Source organism: Talpa occidentalis, unplaced genomic scaffold (assembly GCF_014898055.3).
Source record: "Talpa occidentalis isolate TD23 unplaced genomic scaffold, MPIMG_talOcc4v2.1 talOcc4.8, whole genome shotgun sequence".
Classification (NCBI taxonomy): domain Eukaryota; kingdom Metazoa; phylum Chordata; class Mammalia; order Eulipotyphla; family Talpidae; genus Talpa; species Talpa occidentalis.
In genome coordinates, this window is record NW_023605194.1 from 9696938 (window position 1) to 9721590 (window position 24653).

The 24653-nt window shown below is 46.0% G+C and overlaps 1 protein-coding gene across 6 annotated transcripts in view; it reads left to right on the plus strand.

The window, feature by feature from the left end:
- The window catches only part of GFRA1 (GDNF family receptor alpha 1), a 202963-nt gene extending 179195 nt beyond the window's left edge, over positions 1-23768 (plus strand). For all 6 annotated transcript variants that reach the window (XM_037496780.2, XM_054690497.1, XM_054690499.1 and 3 more), the window contains 2 exons: positions 22516-22569; positions 23569-23768. In XM_037496780.2, coding sequence (XP_037352677.1) covers positions 22516-22569; positions 23569-23721 — 207 coding nt within the window. In that variant the 3' untranslated portion in view covers positions 23722-23768. The remainder of the gene's footprint in view (positions 1-22515; positions 22570-23568) is intronic.
- Positions 23769-24653: the final 885 nt, after the last annotated feature.

The following is a 24653-nucleotide window of genomic DNA, read 5'->3' on the forward strand; positions in this document are numbered from 1 at the left end:
AAAGTAGGAGGGTTTTCCCACTTCTGATGTCCTTGCTTCCTTTCCCACCTGTCTTCTCCCTCTTCCTCTAGCTCGCTGATCTCCATCCTCTGTCCGCTCCCAACACGGTCACCTACCCTGATGCAGTGATGGGCTGGCCACCTGCTGTTTGGCTTCCAGCACAGACCTGCACAGCCGCCCCTCCCTGCAGAGAGGGCTCTTCTGGGAAGGGTTGCTCTGGCAACACCAAGGGCTACGTGAGCTCTGTCCTAAGAAGCAGAGCCTTTCCTTCCACTGTTAGTGATGGGGCAGAGGCACAGAGTGAAACTAAGGCACGAGCCTTCCCTGGGAGCTGCCACTTCACTTCCCTGCAGAGCAGGACATGGAGGTGTAGAACTACCCAGGAATGAGGGAGCCACATCTTTTTCCCCAGTGACTACATAATGTTATTTAATATAATGTTATTTACCCTAAATACATCCAATATTTGTCACTCATGCCTCATTATAGCTGGAGGTGGTGGAAGGAATAGAAAAGGAGAAGCCAGTTGCCAGAGATAGACATCTCCACCCCAGTGCTTCTTGAAGACAGCGCCTAGAAGAATAGGGCAATCCAGAGCTCGTACTGTAGGCTGTTTCTTCATGCCAGCATTCCAGCAGACACCAGTGAAAGACTGAAAGTTTAACAGTAGAACTTTGTTTGCCTTGATGACTTTTTTAGCATGACCTATATTAAAAATGGTTGAAAGAATCGTTGGAGGTGGGGGCGGGGGATGTGAAAAGGGGATGATCAAGTGATGAGAGACAGGCCTTCACCTGGAGAACGTGGTCACGGGGCTGATTTAGGACTCTTGCTTCAGGGAAGGCTCCCGGGAGACTTATTCTCCCCATCTGTCCTTCCTTTGCCTGCCTGCCTGTCTCCAGATAAATTACCATTTGCCAGGGGGTCCTCGAAATATCTCAGAATGGCGTTGGTCCCAGCTGCATGTGTCATTACTCAGAATAGAACTGACTTAAACCAGCTTGGGATCCATTGGTAACAGATTTGGAGAAAGTCAACTATCTTTGGCAGCTCTAAAGTTCACTTCCCTCGAGAAGCACCCTCTTGTAATATTTTAAAATATACAATAATATGAGAAAACTCTCAGGGACTTGAGTTTCTGTCTTAACATTTGAGATAGATTTCCCCCTTGGAAGGAAAGAAATAAGAATAAACATTTTCAAAAGTCGGCTTCCAAGTGTAATTATCAACAAACCAAACACAGTTCTGTTTGGGGAAATGGGTGGCCCTGTGTGTGGTGTCTGTAGGATTCCTCTGCAGTTCCTGTGAAGGGCCCAGCTTTAAAAAAGGAAAGGTGATTGATTAGTATAAAATGTCATCGAAATGTCCAAGTCCTAACCCCCTAAGGTGATGAAATACCAGATTTTGGGTAACCCGCCAAGCTCCCATGTCAGGATTAATTGGCAGTCGTATTAGTAACAAGCGTGACGCAGGCTGTGCTATTGTTGGCATATCCCTTTGACTTGTCAAAGTGGTCACGTGAAAAATAAAGAAACATAAATCATTCGACCAATTATTTCATCTTCTGTGCATTTGAGCGGTTGCTGGAAAAAGCTCAGGGTATTTAAACCAAATGGACTCTACTTGCTCCCTATTTAAAGTAAATATCTTTGGGAGATATAAGCACATGCTGGAAAAGTCTCTATTTTGCATCACCGTTCACACTGAAGTCTGGTGGCTTAAAGCGAAGGCTTCTTAAAGTCGCATTTGTAGGTCTCTGATTTCCATGGTTGAAAAAAATTATACAGGTTGGAGAACAGGGCCTTGGGACGAGGGCTAGCACCTGGGAAAGTTACCCCTGGCCCTTTTCACTCTCTGTTCCCTAAAGGATATGTAATGGGTGAGTGGCAGGACAAGGTCTGGTGGAATGGGAGCCAGGCCTCACTTTCCGGTGCAGGATACTGTCAGCCGTCTGGGAGCTCTAGAATAATGCAGGTCACATTCCAAGTCAGAGTTTTTGGGCTTGTGTATGTATGTGTGTGTATGGGAGCCAAATGAAACAAGTCTGCAGAGGGACTGGGGGGCCAGCAGTTGGAGATCTCAAGTGCTATGTCTCCTCCCCTCCTCCTAGTGGAACTTTTAACCTGCATTCTAGAAGGGAGGCAGCAAGACAGCCTTCTCAGTCATATGAGAGATGAGGGCAGGGTCCAAACAGACAGCCTTTGTGAGATGTTACTGCTGAAATCAGCAAAGCAGGGACAGCTGGCCTCTTCCCCTTAACAACGGCATCATCTACTTTGGGGATCAGACTGGGTCCCACTGCGAAGACCTGCTTGTCCCTTGCAATGGGCATCCAACCTGGAACAAAGAGCCTGGTCTGTTCTCTGGATTTCAAGCCAGGTCCACACCGCCCTGGCCTCCCTGGGAAGCTTCAGTATAGTTCCTGCTCTTCCCTGAGCAGAGCTGGAGGCTTACAGAAAGGGACCGGGCACTTGGCAGCCTCTGTCTCGGGGATTTTATATTGGCAGGAGGGGCAGGAGACAAATGGGATTTGCCCATTTTAAACACCACCTAACAGTTCCTTGAACTCCTCCTTGAAGTCGTCCCTTACCTGCAAGTTTAATGTATACAGTAGGCACAGTAGGAAATTAACAACAAGGCTAATACACTGGAACAATTATAACAACATACTATAATAAAAATTATGGGAAAATGGTCTCTCAGAATATCTTAGGGCAGTGTAGGGGCAGGAACAGGCCACAGTGCAGGTTTTCTGATCCCATGCAGACCGGGTAAAGGAGGAGTCAGAGTTCTCAGTGGTTTTGCAGGTTTTTTATTGGGGCTCACCAGGCATATGGCAGGCAGGGGTGCTGGGGGGCGGGGAGGCTGGCAGGCCTCCCAGCCCCCAGCAAGTCTTCACTCTATCTGGACTCTCTGGTGATCTCAGCTTCTCTTCGGCTTCTGCTGCTGCTTTCTTGGCTTCTGGCATCCCTGTGATGCCGCCCTTAAAAGCACAGTCTTAGCGCAGGTATCCCCACTTCAGGTTTTCTAGGATCCAGCCCGCCATCAGGCATGCATTCAGGATCACAGGGTTCCCTCATCTATCCTGATGGCGGGAGGGCAGAAAAGCCTGATACCTTTTACCTTAGCCTACAGGCAGGTAGTATTTCCAGACTGTGGTTGGCCACGGGTAACAACAAGAAAACCCTGGAGAAGGGGGACCATTGTCTCTGAGTATCAAATTTGAATATTAGATGTTAGAATATTGAAACTCAGCTCTACCTGAAACAAGACTTTTCATCCTGGAAGAGCAGCCTGATCCCTCCTCAGACCCCAACCAAATCTGTTTGTACCAGATGGGGCCAGACCACACTGAAAATGATTTTGCAACTCTTCCCAGGGGCCAACCCCAAAAGTCTAGATAGGGCAGGAAAGCGATTATCCAAATCTGCTAAATACCTAAGACTAGGCTGGCCGGGACAAAGTGAAATTTTAAGTGTTGAGTTTTAAAAGGAAAGCTGCCAATGGGTGTTCTGTAAATCATTTGTGCCAGCAGACTGACCCCATTATGTCAGCTAATCCTGGAAATACAGGAGGTAAATTTAAATCTTCTAGCATGAAGCACTTAATCAATATTCTAAATGTTTTTCTTGCAATTTATGCTAGCAGAGCAATGGGGTGCTTCAGCGTCCCGTTAATCTTCCACTGGAGAAAAGATGCTGGAGAGCGAGGCCAGGATGGTGGGGTCTGCACAGGAGGTCTGGTGGAGAGGGAGGGAAGCTGGAGGAGAGAAAGAGGTGCTTATTTCCACACCGGGGCCCTGGCACTCGATCCACCCCTTCCAGCCAAGCCGAGCTACCACGCAGACACTTTCTCAGCACTTTCTTTTTAACCTGTGGTTGACGGCCCAGCCATTGCTTTGCTGGGAAGAGCACGAGCTTTGGGGTTGATTGGAGCCGAGTGAGAAGCCCCGCTCACCTGCTCTTGCTGTGTGATCTAGCATGTGTTTCGTGCCCTCTCTGAATTTCTGCTCTAAAATGTCACCAACCTCTTGGGTTTGTTGAGAGGATTAAAGAACTAGTGTCAGTATGTAGAGGGCCCAGTATGAAGGACACCTGGCAGGTGACTGTTGTATTATCATGATTGCTGACATGTGTTCAAGCTTTAATGCCAGACTTGGGGGCCAAGGCTGGGGAGCCATGGGGAACAAAGTTGGCACCGTGTCCATGCCCACCTCATCCTTGCAATCCACTTCGTGACACCATGATGGGAGAGCTGTGCAGTAATTACACCTGGGTCCAGCCTGGGTGACAGAGGGGGTCAGGGGCCATCACCACCTCTCTTTAGCCAGGGCTGACATTAGGAAGAGGTGACTGTAGGGTAAGGAAAAATGTCAGGCTTTTCTGCCCTCACGCCATCAGGATAGATGATGGATCCTTGTGGTCCTGAGTGCATGCCTGATGGCGGGCACCTGGAGTAGGGTGTGAGCATAGGTAGATGGGATTCACCTGGGCTGAGACTGTGCTTTTAAGGGCGGCGTCACGGGGATGCCAGCAGAAGCCGAGAGAGAAGCGGAGAAGGCTGGAGAGCCCAGATAGAGTGAAGACTTGCTAGGGGCTGGGAGGCTGTGGGGGCTGGGAGGCCTGCCAGCCTCCAGGCCCCCCAGCGCCCTTGCCTGCTGTGTACCGGGTAAATCCCAGTAAAAGACCTGCAAAAAACCACTGAGGACTCTGACTCCTCCTTTACCCGGTCTGCTGGATCCTAGAAAACCTGCTCAGTGCCCATTCCTGCCCTTTACAGTGACACATTTGAGGGCAGAGGAAATACTTTTGGTTGTAGAAAAGATGGTTGTTTGTTGTTTGAGAACCAGCCCTTAACCTCAAAGCCCACAGCTTGGCCGTCTTTCCCATCTCTCTGTTCCACCATTACTGTTCTTTGTTTAATATTTTTCTTTAAACTCAATTACTAGATATATTTATACACACACTGCTGTTTTTAGATTCATCAGAAGCTGTTAATAACACATGTGAAACTTATGTGAACCAACATGCTAGCTCTCTATTAAAATCACTATATAAATATTAAAATTAAAACAGTAAGGAATGTTTGCTTGCCACCTAAATAATGTTGTATACACCAGTGGTTCCCAAACCCCACTTGGGGAAGCATTATAAACAATCAAATCATATAACATCTCACAGCTACTTGGCTTTGATAACTTTGGATCAGCTCTGCCTTTTATGGTTTGGTAATAAAACAAATGTGCACCTTTTTATACATAGGGGTGTGTGTGTGTGTGTGTGTGTGTGTGTGTAACCTCATGATAACCTCATGAGGTCAGTTCTATGATTATTCCCAAATTTCAGACAATAGGCCTGAGATGCAGAGAGGCTTGGTCAGGAGCAGAGAGATAGAAAAGCAGCCTCTCCCTTCTGTGCATTTTAAATGGATACACAGAGCCTTTACCTTTTTGTTTCTGGAGAACTTATTCATCACTATAGATTAAATCAGTCCCTAAATTCTTGTGGAACATCTGGCAGATTGAGATGCCAGACTGGTGCATAAAGGAAGGTAATGATGCCAATTCTGACACCAACTGGTGTCCTGCAGCACAGTCAGCTCTGACACTGAGCCCAGGAGTCAGCACACATGCAGCAGCTCCAGGCACAGCCCCCACACTTTAGGGGTCCTGAAGTCACCTGGGCTTCTGATCGACCAGCTACAAATTCAGGGGTTCTCACAACTCTTGTAGGTTCCATTTGCTAGAAGGACTCCAGAGAGCACCGTAGTTAAGGTGACAGATTAGGTAGTTTCATTACAAAGGACACAAACGAGGACTAGCTAGTGTGCAGATACAGGCTGAGGTCCGGTGGCGGGGATGGGGGCCTCCACCAGAGGGACTCACGGCGCCTCATACTCTGGCCACAGCTGTGCGCTCACCAACCAGGACAGTGACTAGGTGTTTTGGGGGGCGTGATTGGTTGTCTTTTTCAGGTTTCTTCCTCATATGGACGGGAGCATAAAGAGACATCCAGCAGGCCGGGGAGCTGGACCCAATCTTGCAGCAGTGCAGGCACAAGCAGTGACAGGGACTGTGGTTACCACCAAACACACACTCAGGACGTTGAAAGTGACTTCCCCAAGGAGCACTCCCTCGGGGTGGGGCTGGAGAGCGTGTAATCAGCGGTGGTAACTGAGGCTTTTTACCTGGTTGTCATCATTCAGGGAGCCCTGGGACATTGGGCCCTCACACCCTCGTCCTCTTCTGAGTGATGGACTTCCCTGTCCAGCACCTGGGTCAAGTACTCTCATGTGACCCTTCCATGGAGACATTTGCAGGAAGACCAGAATGCTTGGAGGTGTTTATACCAAAGCACAGACAGGTTTCCCTGGCAGGGATTTTGAAGATGGGCCTTTCATGTGCAGCAGGGGTCCTGCGAGCAGCGAGCCCTCAGCACATGCCCTGGATCTAAACGCCTGTGGCCACAGGGATGCCATTTCCTGGGCCTTTTGTGTAAGAAAATGGCCCTGGTGCCTCATGCTATTTGTGGTGTTTGGTTTATGGTCTGGGTGAGGTTTCCATCATTTCTGTGTAATACACAGTGTTTTCTAGCACCCACTGTTGTTTTCATCCCATAAAAAAAATAAAATAATCCAAATCTTGGCTATCCCTAGCATTTCCTTGCATAATGCTTTCCTGCTCAGAGAGTTTATTTCCCCACTCCAGGAGAAATGCACTGAGAAGGCGCGGGTCTTCCCTTAGGAAAGGTGCTAAAGCCACAGGACCTCCACCCAAGCTGCTTCTGGGCACCCCGGGAAGCCTCATGCTGGAGGAGCCCTGGACCCAGCTGCCAAGTGGCCCCAGGGCCCTGAGTGGTGGGCCCTGCTGCTCCCAGCGTGGAGAGGCTGCCAGTAGCCTTGTGGGACTTAATCTTCCCGGCTCCAGGTGCCAACAGATGAGCTCAGAGGGAAAACACATTCCAGAATCCACCCACGTTAGCCCTAGGAGGAAAAAGGCTGTTGTAAAAACACTTTTTGAAGTAACTGCTTATGGAGCATTTTCAAAGCCCTTCATCCAGGAGAGGGCTTGAGGTCAGAGCTCAAAATCAGGTGTGACTCTGTTAAGGCTGCTGTATGGTCCGGCATGCCGAAATGCATCTTCAGTTGTGGGTTCAAACCCTACTGGAAGGGGGACATGGGGTCACTGGTACCAGAAGCCAGGCCTTTCACATTGGGGGCCGGATTTCATGTAGATGGCTGTGCCTGTCACTCTGTGTCGCAGAGTCTGGCCTTTGTTCTTGGGCTGTCACAGGCTGGAGGCATAGACAGCAGAGACTTGTTTCTCATGGTTCTCGAAGCTGGGAGCTTGAGGTCAAGGTGTGGGCAGGTTTGGTTCCTTGCTCCTTCCCCCGCCCCACAACCTGGCCTCACCTAGGCCTGCACATGGCCTTTCCCTTGTGAGGGCATCACTGCTGTCTTTGCATCCAAACTCCATCTCTGACAAGGACGCTGGTCATACTGGCTTAGGGCTCACTCTAGTAGCTTTAACTTCTTCACTCCTTTAAAACAGTTCACAGAGAGTTACTTTTTGAGGTGCTGGAGCTTAGAACTTAATCACCTCTGAAACTGTCTTCACATGCAATCATTTTCCGAGGTACTGGAGGTTTAGGGCTTGAACATATGAATTTTGGGGAGACTTTACATACAGGTAAGTGGCAGGTACTCAGCAACTAAACAATTGACATAAAAAAAAAAAAACAATCTCACTTAATGGGGCGACATTAAGGAGAAATAACTGCTCTTCTGTCCCCAGGGCCCAGCTAAGTGTCGCTCATGCAGGCTGTAAACAGGACAGGTTCTGACTCCTGTCTAGTCCTGTGGCAGAAGAATTGAGAGCTGAGGCCCTCCCCCAGGCCTGAGCTCTCCGCTGGCCTGCTAACACTGGTCTCCCTGCCTTCCCAAGCCAAGGCCCCAGACTGTAGGCTTCTGCAGAATGATTTCCTTGTGATTGGCATGTTTTCATTGTAGCAAACTTAGGTTCAACATATTGTTAGAATACACAATACTATAATTTAAGATTATTTTATCAGCAGTAAAGGGTTTTATAATTCATTTAAAAAGTTGTAATGGGCTTGGGCATCTTCAGTATAGTTTAATAATATAGCATTTTATGGCTGACTGTAAAATTTCAGATTACGGTTTTCGCCGTCGTGCAGTTCTATTTTACAGTTTAATAATTGTTCAAATGAAGGCGAGTATAAAGTTCCTAAAAACCAATTTAATGACTTAGAAAAATAGCCTTTATCAAAATCTATTACATACCTTTAATGAACCCAGATGTCACCTTTTCCACAAAGGCAGAACATGGCATCTAGTTTTCCAACCACAAAGCTCTCAAATTAAACCCAGAGACAGTATCTTGGAGTCATAATTTCTCTCCCTTTTTTCTTTATCCCTAAACTCCGATAACTAGAATAACTGTGTTTGCCAAGCAGGAGGTGACTATCAGCTAGTTCGGCAGAGCTGGAGTAGGAACAGGGAGAAAATTGGTTCTGCTTGGAGAAGGTTCTTCCTTTTACAGATGGTCCCTTGATGACACAGCTTCTTCGACCCCAGCTCCTAATTCTAGTAAGTCTCTTATTCATGCCTCCAGATAACCCATCCTTCACCATCCTGTGAAGAGAGTGGCAAAATGGGAATCCCTGTATTCTAATATAATTGGATGCCATCATTGCGAGTACTAAAAGTGGTAGCAGATAGCCTGTGTCATTGGAATTATAGTTTGTGTTATATCTCTGGGATTTTCCAGGGAGAGCTTGTCAGACAACTACAAGCAATAAAAAGGAGGCTGTGCTACCTGGCCAGGTACAAAATCATGGTTACCATTTGAGCATGGAGCTCACCTTGGGAACACAGCTCAGGGACCTTTGGGTGCAGTGAGATTCTCGGGGAGCCTGGCTGAGGCTCGGTACCCTGTTCTGGCAACAGTCAGAGGAAGTCCTTTATGGCTCGACTCCTTTCTCTCTGAGATCAGTCCCCTCTGTTGTAGGCACTGTAAGCCTTTTATGTGAGTGGTGGGGAGAATGACTTGGAAGGACCTGCCTGCTCAGGTGTGCGCAGTAGAGGTAATCTGCAGCAGCTGCACCCTGTTCTTGCATCAGCCAAAGTTGATAGGGGCCGGCTTTTCTGTCTCCACTGAGTTCTCTATTTGCCTCGCCTTGTCAGCTCATAGTATTTGTGGTTGAAATTTGATGTTGCTTGGGAGCAAGTTAAGGCCAACTGTCCCAAAGGCAGGTGAGTATCTATTGTCCAGTCTCAGCCACAATGCCACAGCAGGAAGCCACTCTTGCACCCAGGGACATGCATTTGCTCCAGCCTCCAGCTGTTACCTCCCATTTCCTGCCCTAGTGCTTATACCCCCTCCATCATAAGTGGGGGATTAAGTAACACTTAGCTATTCTGAGACCTTATAGAGAGTAGCCACAACATCATTCACTTTACTCCTAAACCAAACTCACTGTAAGATAATGTAACTGAAACAACAGCCATCTTGGCGGGGATCCTGCCAACTATAGGTCAGCAGCACCCAGTTTGTTTTCACAGGAGTTTTTTTTAAGAAACGAAGGCTGTTGTGCTGAAGAGTAGAGACTAGGGAAGGACCAGGCTTCTTGCTACAATAATCCCAAACTTCTGTGGACCATAAAGGCAGGTAGTTTAATCTTGATCCTTGGATTCATCATCTGTAATATGGGAATAATGAGCGGTACCGCCTAGGAGGGTTGAGATAATTAAACAAATTAAAATTCTTCAGCACAGTAACTGAGCCTCCAGCACAGAAACTATTTTTATCACTGTTTTATCTTCCTGGCTGGCCTGTGCTGACCAGGAGTTAAGAAGAGGCTTGCTGAGATGAGATCTGGGACTCTTTACCCCAAAATTATCAGGGAAATGATAGGATGTATCTACCCTCAGAGGTGAACCTCAGTTTGAAGGAAATATGATCAAAACTAATGATATTTTCTATTTTTTTGGGACTACTTTTCTGAATAAGTGAGAATAACAATTGAAGGATGGGCAGAGGCGGCACCCTCAGAGCATGCTGGGAAGAGCCATTAGGCCACCGCACCTGTGGTCCAGGGGTGGTGAGGCTGGCCCATCAGAGGGACAGTAATTCAGCAGTTGGACAATTGCTTAACCCAATTGCTGGATAATAAACACGCTTAATAAAAAGGAATAGGATGTCTTCACCATATTGGCTATAAATATGCTCTCTTGTTCTGGGTAACCTATGAGAATACCTCTGAGCACACTTAGATCACATACTATAAATAAATCCAATTTCTTGTATCCCCTACTGACCTTTTATCCTTAGGATTTCTAACCATCCGTGCCTCCCTGAATAATAGGCTCGGTCTTGTGCGTGAGCTCTGGAGCACACATGTGGGAGGAAAATGGCTCTTGTGGAGGTGAAGGTCAACCCAGAGCTCCCTCCCTCCTGTGCTCCTCATATTTGAGGTTGACAAGGAGTCACATCGTGGATGAGACTTTTTGGAGAGGGGTTTTGGAATCATGGGCCCATGGTTGACATTGCAAGAGTTTCCTCCAGAATGGCTGGCTGCCTGCCTTGCCCCTCTGCTACAGGGACCTCAGGACATGGAAGGTACTCAACCTCCAGGAGTCCTCAGGGAGCAAAACCACCATGTCCAGCTTGACCCTCAACTTCTATGGCAACCCTGTTTGCACAAGTTGCTGTCGTTTTTGCGTTGAAGCTTGGGAGGAGCCCTAGTGCTGTGTACCCCTTGTCAGTCATTTGGTTGAGTCTGAGCTGCCTGAGTCTAGGCTGTGTGACTCCAGGGGTTCTTACTGCCCCCATCCCCAGCCCTGGGAACTGTCCTCAGCTTTCGGCAAATAAACAGAGCTCTTTCCAAGGTTGGTCTAAGGATTTTGGAGAGCATGTCTTGTGTGTGTCTGGCACAGAATCAAAATGCATGTGTTTTAAATGGGAGAGACAAGGTTACAATCTCAGGACAGCCACCCAAGCAGTGGGGACTGAGCAAGTCCCCACATTCCACACCCATTTCCTGAAGGCGAGTCTAGACCCCCTAGAATGTCATTTTTGAGTGTTCCATTACTGGGGGTGGAATATTATCAGTGGAGATGATTATTAATAGTGATCATCACAGTCATCATCACCATTAGTCTACTGGTTTCCCTCTGTTTCCTAGGCTATTTTTCTCTGTCTACTAGAACAATATTTTTCTTAAATCTTAAACTTTCTTTGCTCTCATCTTGTTTTTTTCATAGCACCAAGTGTGCTCTGTCTTCTGAACCAGAGAGTGAACAAAAGCCCCGGGTTCGTTCCGTCTCCAGACCATGGCATTTTATATCAAACTTTAGTTACCACCATAAGTCACAGAGCTATTATGGGGCCGCACTCAGCTGCACATAAATGCACAGGAGAATGAGAGTCTTAATAAATATTATCTGATGGTGATGAGGATGCATGGCTGATGAGATAGGCTTCATGCACTTCTCATCAGGGACCACAATGAATCTTTTCTGTTGCTCTTGCACATTTGAATTTCCAACTGCACATTTTGAGAAAACAAATGTTTCATTTTAGGGTCCTCTCCCTGCCCCCTTTATACCATCACCGCTGAATGTTCGCTCTACAAAACAGCCCTCCACTCCAAACAAAATGTCTTTCACACATTTTTTGGCATAATCTTATTGTTAATTGGGCATGATTTTTTAAAATAGAGCTCCTCGTTGCTTCTTTGAATATTTTACTAATTGAGCAAGTTAACCATGAACAAAAACACAACAGTTCTCTGATGGTCTGTTGCATCCCATATTTGCCCCTACTTGGGGAAAGCAAACTAGATGTAAGATGAGCCTGTGAAGTTACAGAAAGAAGAAAGGCCAGCTCGAGTGCCGAGTTAAGCTCCCCGCGGTAGGCCTGTACACAGTGCAGCTTGCCATCCTGCCATTAGTGTTAAATTACAAATGCAGGGTTGCAGTCATCCTTTTTATGGTACAGAGACTGACAGGCAAGCCCGAGGGACTGCTTAGCTAATGGAGGACTGTTGATATATCTTACAGGACTGTATCTCTTTCATTGTGTTCATTTTTGAATCCAAGGAATTATAGGAGAACATGAGCCAGTTCTATTCAATATCATGTCAGATGAGGTGAGTTTTACATTTTTCCCACCCTTGCCCCAGTCAAACACAGACCACCAGCTTAGAGACCACAGAGGCTGAGAGACCATCAACAGCAACTTGGGTTTTGACAGGACTTCTATCTCGAGTATCACGTTTGATTCGTGCAACTCCATGTGGTAGACATTAGGACAGGGATTATTACACTTTAAAGATGGTTGAAAAGCCAGGTTTAGGACCTTCCTAATGGGTATTCCTTTTTGCCATACTACACCTATCAAGCAAGTCTTAAATCATAGTAGCAGCTCTCTTTTTAAAAAAAAATATATATATATTTATTTATTTATTTATTTACACAAGCACTGGGTACAGACAGAAGCACAGGAGGGTAAAAGAATTTACCAGAACCAGAGCAGGGAGCAGAACAGGCAGACGGATGAAATACACTGCTGAGGGGAGCAGTGGGCGGCAGGAGAGGTCTGCGCGCCATGTGGGACCCTCACCCGGCAGCCGGGGATCGAACCGGCGCTGCAGAGGCTGTGGGCAGCTTCGCAACCCAGCGCTCAACCAATGCACCACCGGAGAGGCCCAGTAGCAGCTCTACTAACTGTCATTTAACCAATGCACCACAGAAGCCAACCCCTTCCTTCCCCCAAAGCACTGAATGGTCCAAGCCAGTGGGTCTCCCTTTTTTTCTCACCTCAGTCCCTGCACTGTCCAGTTGAGGTACAGGCTTAAACAATCAGGGATGTTTTGTGACATTGTATTTGGTATTTTGTACTGTGATCATATAGGATGTGAATGATTAAAATAGGAGCGCAAAGAAAAGTGGAGTTATTGCAATGAAAACAAAGTTGAAGAAACTGAAAAAGGCAAATTCCTAAAAAAGAAAAATACCTTTGGATTTGGTGTGGGTAAAAAACTGTAAAAGACTGAGAAAAAAAATATAAAAATGTAAAAAGATTCTGTGCTGAGATTCCTCTGGGGGTATCAAATATCTTGTTTTAAAGAAACTAAAACTAGAAATTGTAGGCCGTAAGTTCAGAACATAAGCTAGGAAGCTCCAGTCAGTTAACTGTCATTAAAAAAAAAAAATGTGTTTTTAAGATGGGCTGTGTCATGTATTCAAAAATTACTATTGAATGATATTTAGATTTTAAATTAAAATGTTTGATATAATACATAGCGTGGAATATTATTCAGCCTTATAAAGGAATGAAATTCCACCAGATGCAACAATATGAATGAACTGGGAGGTTTTTATGTTAAGTGAAATTAGCCAGTCACAGAAGGATAAGTAGTTCATGATCTTCTTACATGAGGTTTCAAAGCTGGTCAAACTCTTAGAAGCAGAGAATAGCATCCATTCCCCAAGGGGGAATGGAGAGCTGTTGTTCAATAGGTCTAAAGGTTCGTCTGGGCAAGATGAAGACATTGCAGAGCTCTGCTGTACAACATTCTGCCTGTAGTTAACAACACTGTATTGGGCACGTAAAAATTTGTTGAAAGGGTTGATTTCATGCTAAGTGTTCTTAAGTGCTTTTTTTTAATTGTGTAAATGACTTTGCACCATAAAAAGAGTTTCGGGAGGGAAAAAGTTATGCAAATGTGCAATTTTTAAGTGATTTAATGATTTTTCCCTTTAATTTCTCAATTGACTGGCCTGTGGGGCCAGTCCCCAATCTTGTCAGACAAGGTTTCTACTCTAGGCTTGACCCTAAACTCAACCTAAGCTGCATAGTTAAATTGGGATGTTCTAGGGGTACCAGGAATCTGAGACCTTCTAGCTTCTGATGGAACATGACTCCACCTCACCTTCAAAATTTGACCCTCTGATATCACACTCTCCCAGCCTCCGCCCCCATCTTGCCTTATCTCATTTTCCTGCACTTGAATTGGAGGCCTCGTCTAAGCTGGTGGATGGGCGTCTGAGCCGGGGCGTCCTCTGGCTGAAGAAATAAGGCGTCAGGTCTCCAAACCTTCCCCTCTCCCACCTCATGACTATGCTCGACCAGCCCACAAGCCTGCCAGCCTAACTAAACTTGGCACCGAGTGGGCCTTCTTCAACCTGTGCTGAGTGAAATATCTTTATAAGGTATTTTCAGAGACTGATATAATGAAAGACTTTTGGCTGAAGTTCAGGCAATATTAAACACAGTGTCTTGGGGGGAGTAGGTAGGAGAGATGTGTGGAAAGGCCACCCAAGGATGATCACCCCACCCACCTTCAGAAGGATACTCGCCCCCAGCTCACCCTTCCGCTCTCATAGCTTCTTAGCCCCTGCCCAGCCTGTGCCAGGGTCCATGGGACTGTTGGAAATCAGCGTAGAGGAAAGGAAATGAATCCTTTCCCTGTTGAGCACAGGCTCTGAAAGACAAACGCCCAAGCCCAAGGGCTCAGAGCAGCCTTATTTATGTGTCCACTTGTTTTACGCAGCTGACTTTACTGCACATTATTCAGCCCAGTGGTTGCAAGTGGTTGTTACCAAGTTTGCAGGAAAAGCAAATCACCAGGAAGGTGTGTTTCAAAATAGATAGTAGCAGCGATTTTAGAAAAACTGGCCAACTGCTTGTGACCAGACCAGCCATAAAACCTTCCCCAGCTCTCCCAAATTCAACAGGCAAAAGCTGAAAAGAGCATTAGACTACAGAGCACTCGACAGACTACCAGTGCTTAGCTTGGATTCGCAAGCAGGCAGTTTCCGTTTTCCCTTTTTATTGTGCAAGGAATTATTGGGCAGGCACACATGTCAAGCACACAACAGAGTCGTTATATAGTAAGAACTGCCCATAAAATCAAGTGTATGTACCTGTAGAGCCTGGATATAATGTATATCAAGTGAGTCTCTTTTATTAAAATGCAATGTGAAAATGCCAACTCTGAAGCAAATTACTCAGTTGTCCTTGGCATTAGGTGCACGCCCTTCTTCCTATGTTTTGTCTTTCACGAAAATGTAAGATGTGTAGATTTAAAATTGAGAAATGGCTTTGAGTTCTGGACTATTTCAGGAAGACCATGCAGTGATTTTTCCTAGCAAAGGTCCAATTTATGCTGCAGAAGAGACTCATATGCTAATAAACTGATATTGACAAGTGTGATAGATGCAGCTAGGTACTTAGTGAATGCTGGAGAGCAAAGTTGATTGCATTTTACAGTCTGTGTATTTCTCTGTTTATTGCTTGTATTCTGTCATTAAGCAAACAGGTTCCTAATATAGCAAATCTCTCTAATCAGTAAAGCAAGGGAGAAAAGAACCAGAAGCATCATTAATTATGACCATTTGGCTGCAGCCTGGACAGTCTGTTGCTATTGGATCGGGCAACTTCCTCCAGTTTAATTTTCTGGAGGTAGAGCAGAAACTGGCTGTTCTTTCGCATGGAGAAGAGTAGAGAAATGTTCCATGCCCCGCTGGTTGACAGCTGCCTAAAAAACCGAGATTAAACACTGGCTTCTGCACAGAAATGGAGTCCTGGGGCAGCAAAGGCCAGACCCTGAATGGGTGCGCTTTGAAATGACCATTTCCATAAAAAGCATACGTGCTGCTCCAAAACCTGACCTGTCCCCAGGCGCCGGGAGAACCTTCTGTGGGCAGAACTTGAGTGTGCATGCACAGTGGTGGATGCAGGGCCTCGATTGAGAGCTGTAAATCCTGCGTGCGCCTGTGCAGTGGGCACTGAAAAAAGCCCCTGGCGCCATAGCAGACTTTCCAAATGTTAATCACTGCGGGGTTGGGGGAAAGCAAGAGCGACATCAGGCTGACTCCAGGTAACAGAGGTTAACAGCATCTAATGCATTTATTAACCCTCTGGTGCCGGGTAGTGGAGAGGTCTGGTCCCACAATTACAGTGTCCCCTGGAAATTCTATTACCCAATGTGCCTGGACTTTCGGATTGCCGCCAATGACCATTTTAGACTGGAGGGCAAGGCTGTTGGAGTGACTAAAGAGCAGGTCCCCTGATTTTCCAGAATAACAACGTGGCTACTAATTGTGGGACAGGTTTCTGGCCAATCACTTTCATTCCCCCATTCTCAAGATGAAAATCTTGTGTTTGGGTGTTCTTATTTCCCCAAATGCAGAGTCACACAACTCTGAATTGGCTGTTATAAACACTCTTTCATAAAAGAGATTAAATAATTCATTTTTCAACATGCTGTAACAATGGGTAAAATTGAATTTTAGAAAAATGAACTTTGTTCTCTTTTCTTTTTCCTTATCCCTCTTTTTCTTTTTTTAAGGGAGATCATATTTTGAAGCCACGACTGTCAATTTTGGTGTTTAAAGAGGGCCAGGCTAACCAAGCTCTTTGTGGGCTCCCTGCATAGCTGGTCAGCAGGTAGGGTTGTAGGGGCTCACAGCCAGACCAGAGCACTGTGCCAGCTCTTCCATTACCACACTTTTGGTTTTACTGGTTTATAGCTCACGATAAGAGATGCTCTCCCAGTTTCGAACTTATTTCTTCCTTACAAAGTCTCAGAAATAGGGTTTTGTTTTTTATTTTGTTTTTCCTGAGACCACCTCATTTTCATCAACCCAGGCAACTTTTAAAGTATGTAAGTATTTTTGCAACAGTTGAAAGTGGGGATGCCTTGTAATTTTATCTGTTTGCATTTATCATACCTGACTAGCAAGACAGTGATAGCATGCTGATTTTTTTTTAATGCTCAGGATAAAAGCCTTTAAAATGTGAAAATAACAGGTTGCTCAGCCTTCTAAAATGGGCTTGAAGAGCCAAATTTTCTTAGGTACAGTCTATTTAAGTAGATTTCTTTGGAATCTGCATACAGATTGGGACTGCATACAGACCTGTCAGCATGCAGCCAGCTAGCCATACACAGGTCCAAATCCCCAGGCTCTGCCCCTCCATCTGCAGCTTAAGAACCCTTACAGGCACCGAACACCCTGTGTGACAGTGATCCACCTGTGATTGACATCCTTCTTCTAGAAGGAAGACACGCTGGCCCTCATATTGTAATATATACCACAGATCTGGAGGGGGGCTTTAAAGATCTTATGTCCATATGCAGTCCTTTCATTCTGGTACCCAGGTGCCACCTGCCATTCCAATTACCAGCAACACATGCTCTTCACCTTCTAAGCAGACTCCCAGACCTTACTATAGTCCATCTAGACTCAGGTGGAACCCCAGGGTTCCTCTGCTCGGCCTCTGCTGTTGTGGGGGTTTCCACTGACACGTATATCTCTTGACTGAAGGCTGTGTTTACACTGTATATAGGGGGTATTTAAAGACCTGTGTGCTGGACTGCTCAGTCTCTGGAGTACTTAGTGTTTCTGCGCATTGGGAAAATGTTTAACTGTAGGGAAGGCCTTTTCTTAGAGCATCTGCATGGAGCTGACTGCACATTATTACTTTTACTCAGTCATCCATCCATTTATGCCAGCCAGAATGGGTGAGCTGGGCTTGAGGCTTCTGCCTTCAGATTTAGTGAGGCCAGTAGGGCTAGAGGGAGTTGAGGCTTCCTTTATATGGAGTCTGACAAGATGCCCATCTTGGGGAAAGAAGAGGCCAGCAATTTCACAGACTTGGAGCTGGTCTAATTTGTATTCCTGTGATGGACAGCTACCCCAGCCCCTCCCAGATGTAGGGCACGAGCCCTTCCTAGTTGGAAGCAAGGTGCCCATCTAACCTAGACTTTGTGCATGATTAAACTCTCAGTGACAAGTGAGGATCATAAGTCCAACAGTGCAGACCCAGAGTCCTCTAAGAAAACTTGTTAAGGTGGAGTTGTTTTGGGTCACTGTTGAAAACCTCTTTATCATCATCTAATAATGGGCAGGGGTGGGGTACCATGCTTCCTGGTTCCAGAGGTGGCTGAGAAGTGTCACTGGCGAGTACTGCAGGTGTAGTGTACACCGGGGGAATCTCCGCTTGCTCGTGCTGCTCACACAGAACAAAGTAGGAAGGGGGCCCACTAGCCCTGGGGACCCTGAGTGGGCGCCAGATACAGCTTTTCTGGGAGCACAAGCACAGAAACGCCCTGAAGTCATTCTGTGTTCCAGACTACAAGTCAGACTATCTTCTCTGCACGTTCTAGTGATGCAAAGGCCCTTGGCAAAAGTTTATGTCTTTCATAGATTATGGCCTAGAAAAGAAGAGACAGAATGTGATGGTTTGAGGCCATTTTGGTGCCTGGGCATAATTCCAGTTTTGAACAGAAATAAAACACGTAAAGTTCTACACATTATCCTCTGTAGGTAACAATACAATGGGCCAGATTTGCTATTAATATAGATTAAAAGCAGGCATTTGAGTAAGGTTCAATTCCTCTTCCATTCTCCTCTGTGATCCTCTTATATATAACATTTACTGACCTTTGAACAGCCCGGGGATGCTTCACAGTGCCTTATTCTTGATGCCTCTTTAAAGGTTCCTATTTCATATTCACAGCTGGCATATGCAAATATAGGTAAAGATTATGATGCCTCCCAAGTAGCATTATGGTCAATAAATTACTCCTTGGGTGAACATGCTGTCATTTCAGCCTAACAGGTCTGCAATGAGTTACAGAAGTTCCTGTGCCAGGCAGGGCAGCCTGCAGTGCCATTCACAAAGCTGGTTGCTCAGATCTTCGTGATTTGGGTGTGATTCTCAGCCAGGGTCTTCCCATCTTTTGGTGCCAAAGAACTCCTATTATTTTTTGTTGGGGGGCATGGGAGGGGTATTTTATATAGATTTGGGGACACGGAGAGCATGAAAATCCAAGCATGCCAGGATTGTCTGGGAGAAACACTGTACAACAGAAAAGAGCACACTTTCATTCAAGAATTTGAGCCACTTGGTCTACATCCTGCGTCTGTAAGTAAACGGCTGTGTGACCTTGGATCAGTCACTTTACTTCTCGGCACTTGGATTATTTTCCTGTAACAAACAAGAAGGATGTACAGGGTCAGCCATTTCCACTGCAATTTTTTTGATCAGTGGGATCTTTCCTTCAATGGAGTTCTCAGGTGGAAGCCCAGGGCAGACTTGTTCCAATGCTAGGAAATAGTTGCTCAGCCCCCATGCAACTGCCTGGAAGCAGTTTTAAGTTTACTAAATCAGAGATGTGTCTACGCTGAACTCTTTCCCTGAGGGTCCTGTGTGACAGAGTTCTGTCCTGAGCTTGGACTCCAGCTCAGGACAGACTCATGAAAGGCCAGACCATGGACCTGGGGGCTCCATCCATTCTGTCAGTGTTACCCCCATGTGTCCAGCATTTGGTAAACAGCTCTGTGTATGATTGTTGATTGGAGCAGTGAATAAATAAATGAACAAACTGAACAGTCTTCAGAAAGCCCTATCACTACATGACCAATAAAAGGGAATTTTCACTACACCCTTTCGGCTATCCAAAAATTAACTTTCAGAAATATAAATGATTTCAAACTTTTTTTTATTTTATATATGTTTTATATCCTTTTTCATTTTTGCACAATGTATGCATTTTCACTTTGATTATAGTCCCCATACAATTCCCACCCCCCTTATTTTGACCCTAATCCCTCCTTCCTGCCCCCCCCCCCAGTGTATGTCTGGTTTAGAGTTGCTTGTTGATTTTCATTTTTACTTTACTATAATTAGTCTTTTTCCTGGTCCCTTATTTAGGTTTTCTAAATTCCTGCTATGAGTGAGACCATCCGGTATTTTTCTTTCTCTTTCTGGTTTATTTCGCTGAGCATGATCCCTTCCAGCTCCATCCATGTTGCTGCAAATGGCATGAGTTTATCTTTTTTTGATCACTGAGTAATATTCCATTGTGTATATGTACCACATCTTCTTGATCCAGTCATCTTTTTGGGGGGCATTTGCTTAGCTATTGTAAATAGTGGTGCTATTTTAATGTAGTGACCTAATCCTCTGCTGTCCCTCCTAGAAGTGGGGTAGATCCCAATTGAGATAAGGGATGATCACACCCAAATTTGAAGACAGCACTCAAATGAAAGGCTGTGAGGTATTTCATTGGTTTATTTTTATATTGATCACATGCTAACATGGCAATCTGTTAGGTGAGGTGAAATATGTTAATTAAAATTAACTTAACCTGTTGAGTTCCCGCGTCTCCGGAGTGCTGAGGGGTCCTGAGGCAGCATGTGGCGGGCTCTGGCCAGGAGACTCCAGGACCCCGGCAGCTGCCTCCGTCCTCTGTGCTGGACCCCAGCGCCCCCCAGCGCCGCTCCCGAGCCCTCGCGCGTCTGTGAGAGCAGTGACAACGGACAAATCTCTGGTCACAACCTCAGGAGATTTTTTAAGCGTGATATGAAACCACTGCCATCCATGGAGGGCCTGGAAAGATCTTAGAATATTGTCATATGTCCTTGGGCAGCTTCTAGGAGCAAGGAAGGCAAACAGAATATATACTGATGGGAGAAGAGACGGTGGTACTAGAAGACACTTACGAGCTAAGAAATATCTGGAGGATATGGAGAGATAAATCACTGCACCTTCCAAGATGATTCTGAACAACCACTCAAACTATTCTTTAATGCCCAGAAATGTATGGCTTCTTCTACTTAATCCATTTCTTCTATACAACGTGAAGAAAACAAGTGCAAAGGATAGACTAAGGTCATGGACTACAGGTGCTTTGCTGGTTTCTAAATTCCTGCTATGAGTGAGACCATCCAGTGTTTTTCGTCTTCTTTCTGGCTTATTTCGCTGAGCATCATCCCTTCCAGCACCATCCATGTTGCTGCAAATTGCATGTGTTTTATCTTTTTTGATTGCTGAGTAATATTCCATGGTGTCTATGTACCACATCTTCTTGATCCAGGCATCTATTTTTGGGCATTTGGGTTGTTTCCAAAGCTTGGCTATTGTAAACAGTGCTGCTATAAACATAGGGGTGCAGGTGTTCTTTGGAGTTGATGTTTCTGTGTCCTTTGGGTAAATACCTAGGAGTGGAATTGCTGGATCCTATGGAAGCTCTATGTTTAGTAGGTCCAGAAATCTCCACACAGCTATCCATAGTGGTTGGACCAGTTTGCACTCCCACCAGCAGTGCAGGAGAGTTCCTTTTTCTCCACATCCTCGCCAACATTTGTTGTTGCTAGTTTTTTAAATACGTGCCATTCTCACTGGTGTAAGATGGTATCTCATAGTCGTTTTGATTTGCATTTCCCTGATGACAAGTGATGTTGAACATTTTTTCATATGCCTGGTGGCCATTTGCATTTACTCTTTGAAGAAGTTTCTTTTTAGCTCTTCTGCCCATTTTGTGACTGGATTATTTACTTTGTTTTTTGAGTCTCTTCAGCTCGCTAAGAGCATTCATTATTCTATGAGGACATCAGAAGTCTGCATACTTAAATCTCTAGAAACTTCTAAATATTGATTTTACACATGATCATCACCAAAGAAATCTTTCAGGATCAGTACAATCCTGATTACTTTCTGAACTGTGTAGGTTTTTCTTCTGATTCATCCATGAAAAATACTTGTTTTAGAATTGAAAAAATCCCCATTCTTTGCCCCCTCTTGTCATCGATGAAGACATAGAGGTGCCGCTGAAAGCCATCTTCCCTCAGCGCCCACGGGCCCTAGGAGGAGACAGTGATGATCACTGAGGGAAGGGAAGGGAAGGGCAGCCGTAGTCTCTTCTGACTTGCTGGAGAAGCAGCTGTCAGTAGTTCTCCTGAAGCCTCCTAATAAAGGTTAAAGGCTCCATTTAACTAAGCCCCTGGCGGGGCCTCCAGGATGGTCCAGGGGTTAGGCTCAGTGCTCTCACCGCTGCGGCCTGAGTTCAAGCCCCGGCCAGGGAGCTACCCGCAAGGAGCGTGGGAGTTAGCCCCCGTAAGGGGGCATGGAGCTAGAGCGCATGTGGTGCAGCAGAAGGTCTCTTCTCTCTGTGCCTGCTGCTCCGCTATGCTCTGTGCTTCAGATCTCGCCTGCCTTCCTTGCCCCGCCCCCGCCTTCCTTGCCCCGCCCCCGCCTTCCTTGCCCCGCCCCCCCGCCTTCCTTGCCCCGCCCCCGCCTTCCTTGCCCCGCCCCCGCCTTCCTTGCCCCGCCCCCGCCCTTGCCCCGCCCCCTCCAAGTTCTTCCTAGTAAAATCTAACACCTAGATACTCCCTGAGTGCAATGTGTATATCAGTCGATTAACGACTAACCATGCCACTAAACACCCCTCCGTATGTAAAGCATCTATTACCCCGTAGTATCTTGAGGTTTTTGGCATAAATCAACTACACCATTTGTTCTTTAAAAAAATTAACTTAACCTGTTAATCTCTTATGTGACCACTAGAAAATTTTCTAGATGGGACTCCTGGCGGTGGCCGATGTGTCTCTGTCACCAGTCCTGCCCCGACAGCTGATGAATGATCACTGGTAATTACTCTTCCATATTTGCCTGTGAGTGATCGTGTGTGTGTTTCTCCCCAGGCGCAGAAGCTGAAATCCAATGTGTCGGGCACCACACACCTCTGTCTTTCTGATGTAAGTGACATTTCTTTCTGGGTCCCCCCGTATTTCTAGTGGCAGTCCCCCTCCATCCACCCTACCCCATCCCCCCAAGCAGGATATAGGTGAAGGGCTCAAAGAGAACAAGGTTTTAGTCCAGAAAATAAAGTAAGGTGCCCACAAGCTCCTCTGCCCTTTGAGCAAGGTCCGGTCAGCAGAGTCCACAGCACAAAGGTGGAACCAAGTATGGGACCTGGATCCTTATCTGAACTGGACCCAGCAGAAGGCCATGTTCCAGGGCCATGGTCTGAGGTCACAATCGTGTGAAGTCCCCCAGCCCCGAGAAAGGATACATAAGAGTGCTCTGCTTACCAGAGTCCCTAGCACTGGCTACAATTTCTTTGACCATCCACAGCAACCCAGAGATTTCTAGGGCAGACTGTATTCCTCTCCCCAGCTTAAGTCGGAGGAGAGGATGATTCTGTCCCATGCCCAGCTGATGCTGGGGATGTGGTTGGGGACATTGACCCTGGGATTCTATGCGGAATGAGAGTCTGGAAGCCTGGTTTTGGTTTGGGCTCTTTGATTGACAAGCAGGGCAGCCTCCTTCTTCTGTGACATCTAGGGCTGAACTGGCCTAGAACTGCATGATGGGGAGGCACAGAAAGCATCGCCCCTCAGTCAGTGGTGTCCCCAAGGAGAAGGGTACCATGTAGCACAGCTCTGCAGATGGGGTGAAGAATGGCAGGGATACTGGGCTCTTATCTTGTCCCCCCAAGTGGATTTAATCTCTGTAATAGAGCAACTAGAGTATGGCTTGGCCAGCCAATTTATCAGGAGTATCTAGTTCTTACCCAATTCATGATCCGTCCCATAAAATGACAAATCAGTGAAATGAAGTGTTAATGGTAAAGTCTTGGGTGGGCTTGGGTGAGTGGAATAGCTATTTGGGGGCATGGGGCGAGAGACAAAAACTATATAGAGGGCTGAATGAATACATGCAGTGAGTGATGATGCAAACCTTCTTTCTTGCAGCGTGATTATGAAAAGGATGGTCTCGCTGGTGCTTCCAGCCACATAACCACACAATCAATGGCTGCCCCTGCAAGCTGTGGTCTGAACCCACTGCTGGTTCTGGTGGTAACCGCCCTGTTCACCTTATCTTTATCTTTGGCAGAAACATCGTAGCTGCATTGAAAAAAAATAATATGGACCTGTAAAAAGACAAAAACCAAGTTATCTGTTTCCTGTCCTCTTGTATATCTGAAATTCCAGTTTTAGGAGCTCAGTTGAGACACTGCTAAAACAGTTTCATCCAACTGGAACGTTGTTTACTTTTCTTTTTTCCAAGAAAGCTTCTCGTGATCCTTAGGGCTTCTATGGGATATTCAATGCAGTGCTACATTCCAAACTCAGAAGGCTTTGGGGCATGCTGAAACCAACAGGGACAGTGTTAGATGTGGCGGTAAGGCAGGGGAGGGCCATGCTTTTCGTAATGATGATTTTAATCATTTAACTCTGACCTTAAGTAGCTAGAGGGGTTAGTGTTTCTAAAGATTTTTCTGTAGCTCGTGTCATAGGTTTGGTTTCTGAGGGCATGACTGCAGCCTCCCCTGGATGTCAAGCTTTTTTGTCACACAGTGATGATTCTCACTCAGAGAATCCTGATGGACTCTGTGCAAACAAGCTTGTGCCCACCTTTACCTTTCCACGCCAATGTGTGTGTTCGTCAGCTGTTCTGCACACTCCTTCAGAGCAGAAAACACCTGTCCCATCCAAACGTGTCTGTCTTTAGCCAAAATAGAGCATGAGAGTGAGCGTGAAACCTCACCGTCCTCTGGTCACTGAACACCACACCCCTCAGCCTTACCTGAGTGAGAAGCCCTGAAACTAACAAGCGTTACACTCATTCAACAGCTGAGGCTGACACTTTACACATATGCGGTTCTATGTAGAAAAAAGTTTTATTACTAAATGATTTCAACTATTGGCTTTCTATATTTTGAAAGTAATGATACTGTCTTCATTTTTTACTGCTGGTTTAATACAAAATATGCAGAGCTTGTTTGCCTCCCATAAGTAGTGTCAGCTCCAATGTGAATGTCACAGATATGGCTCTT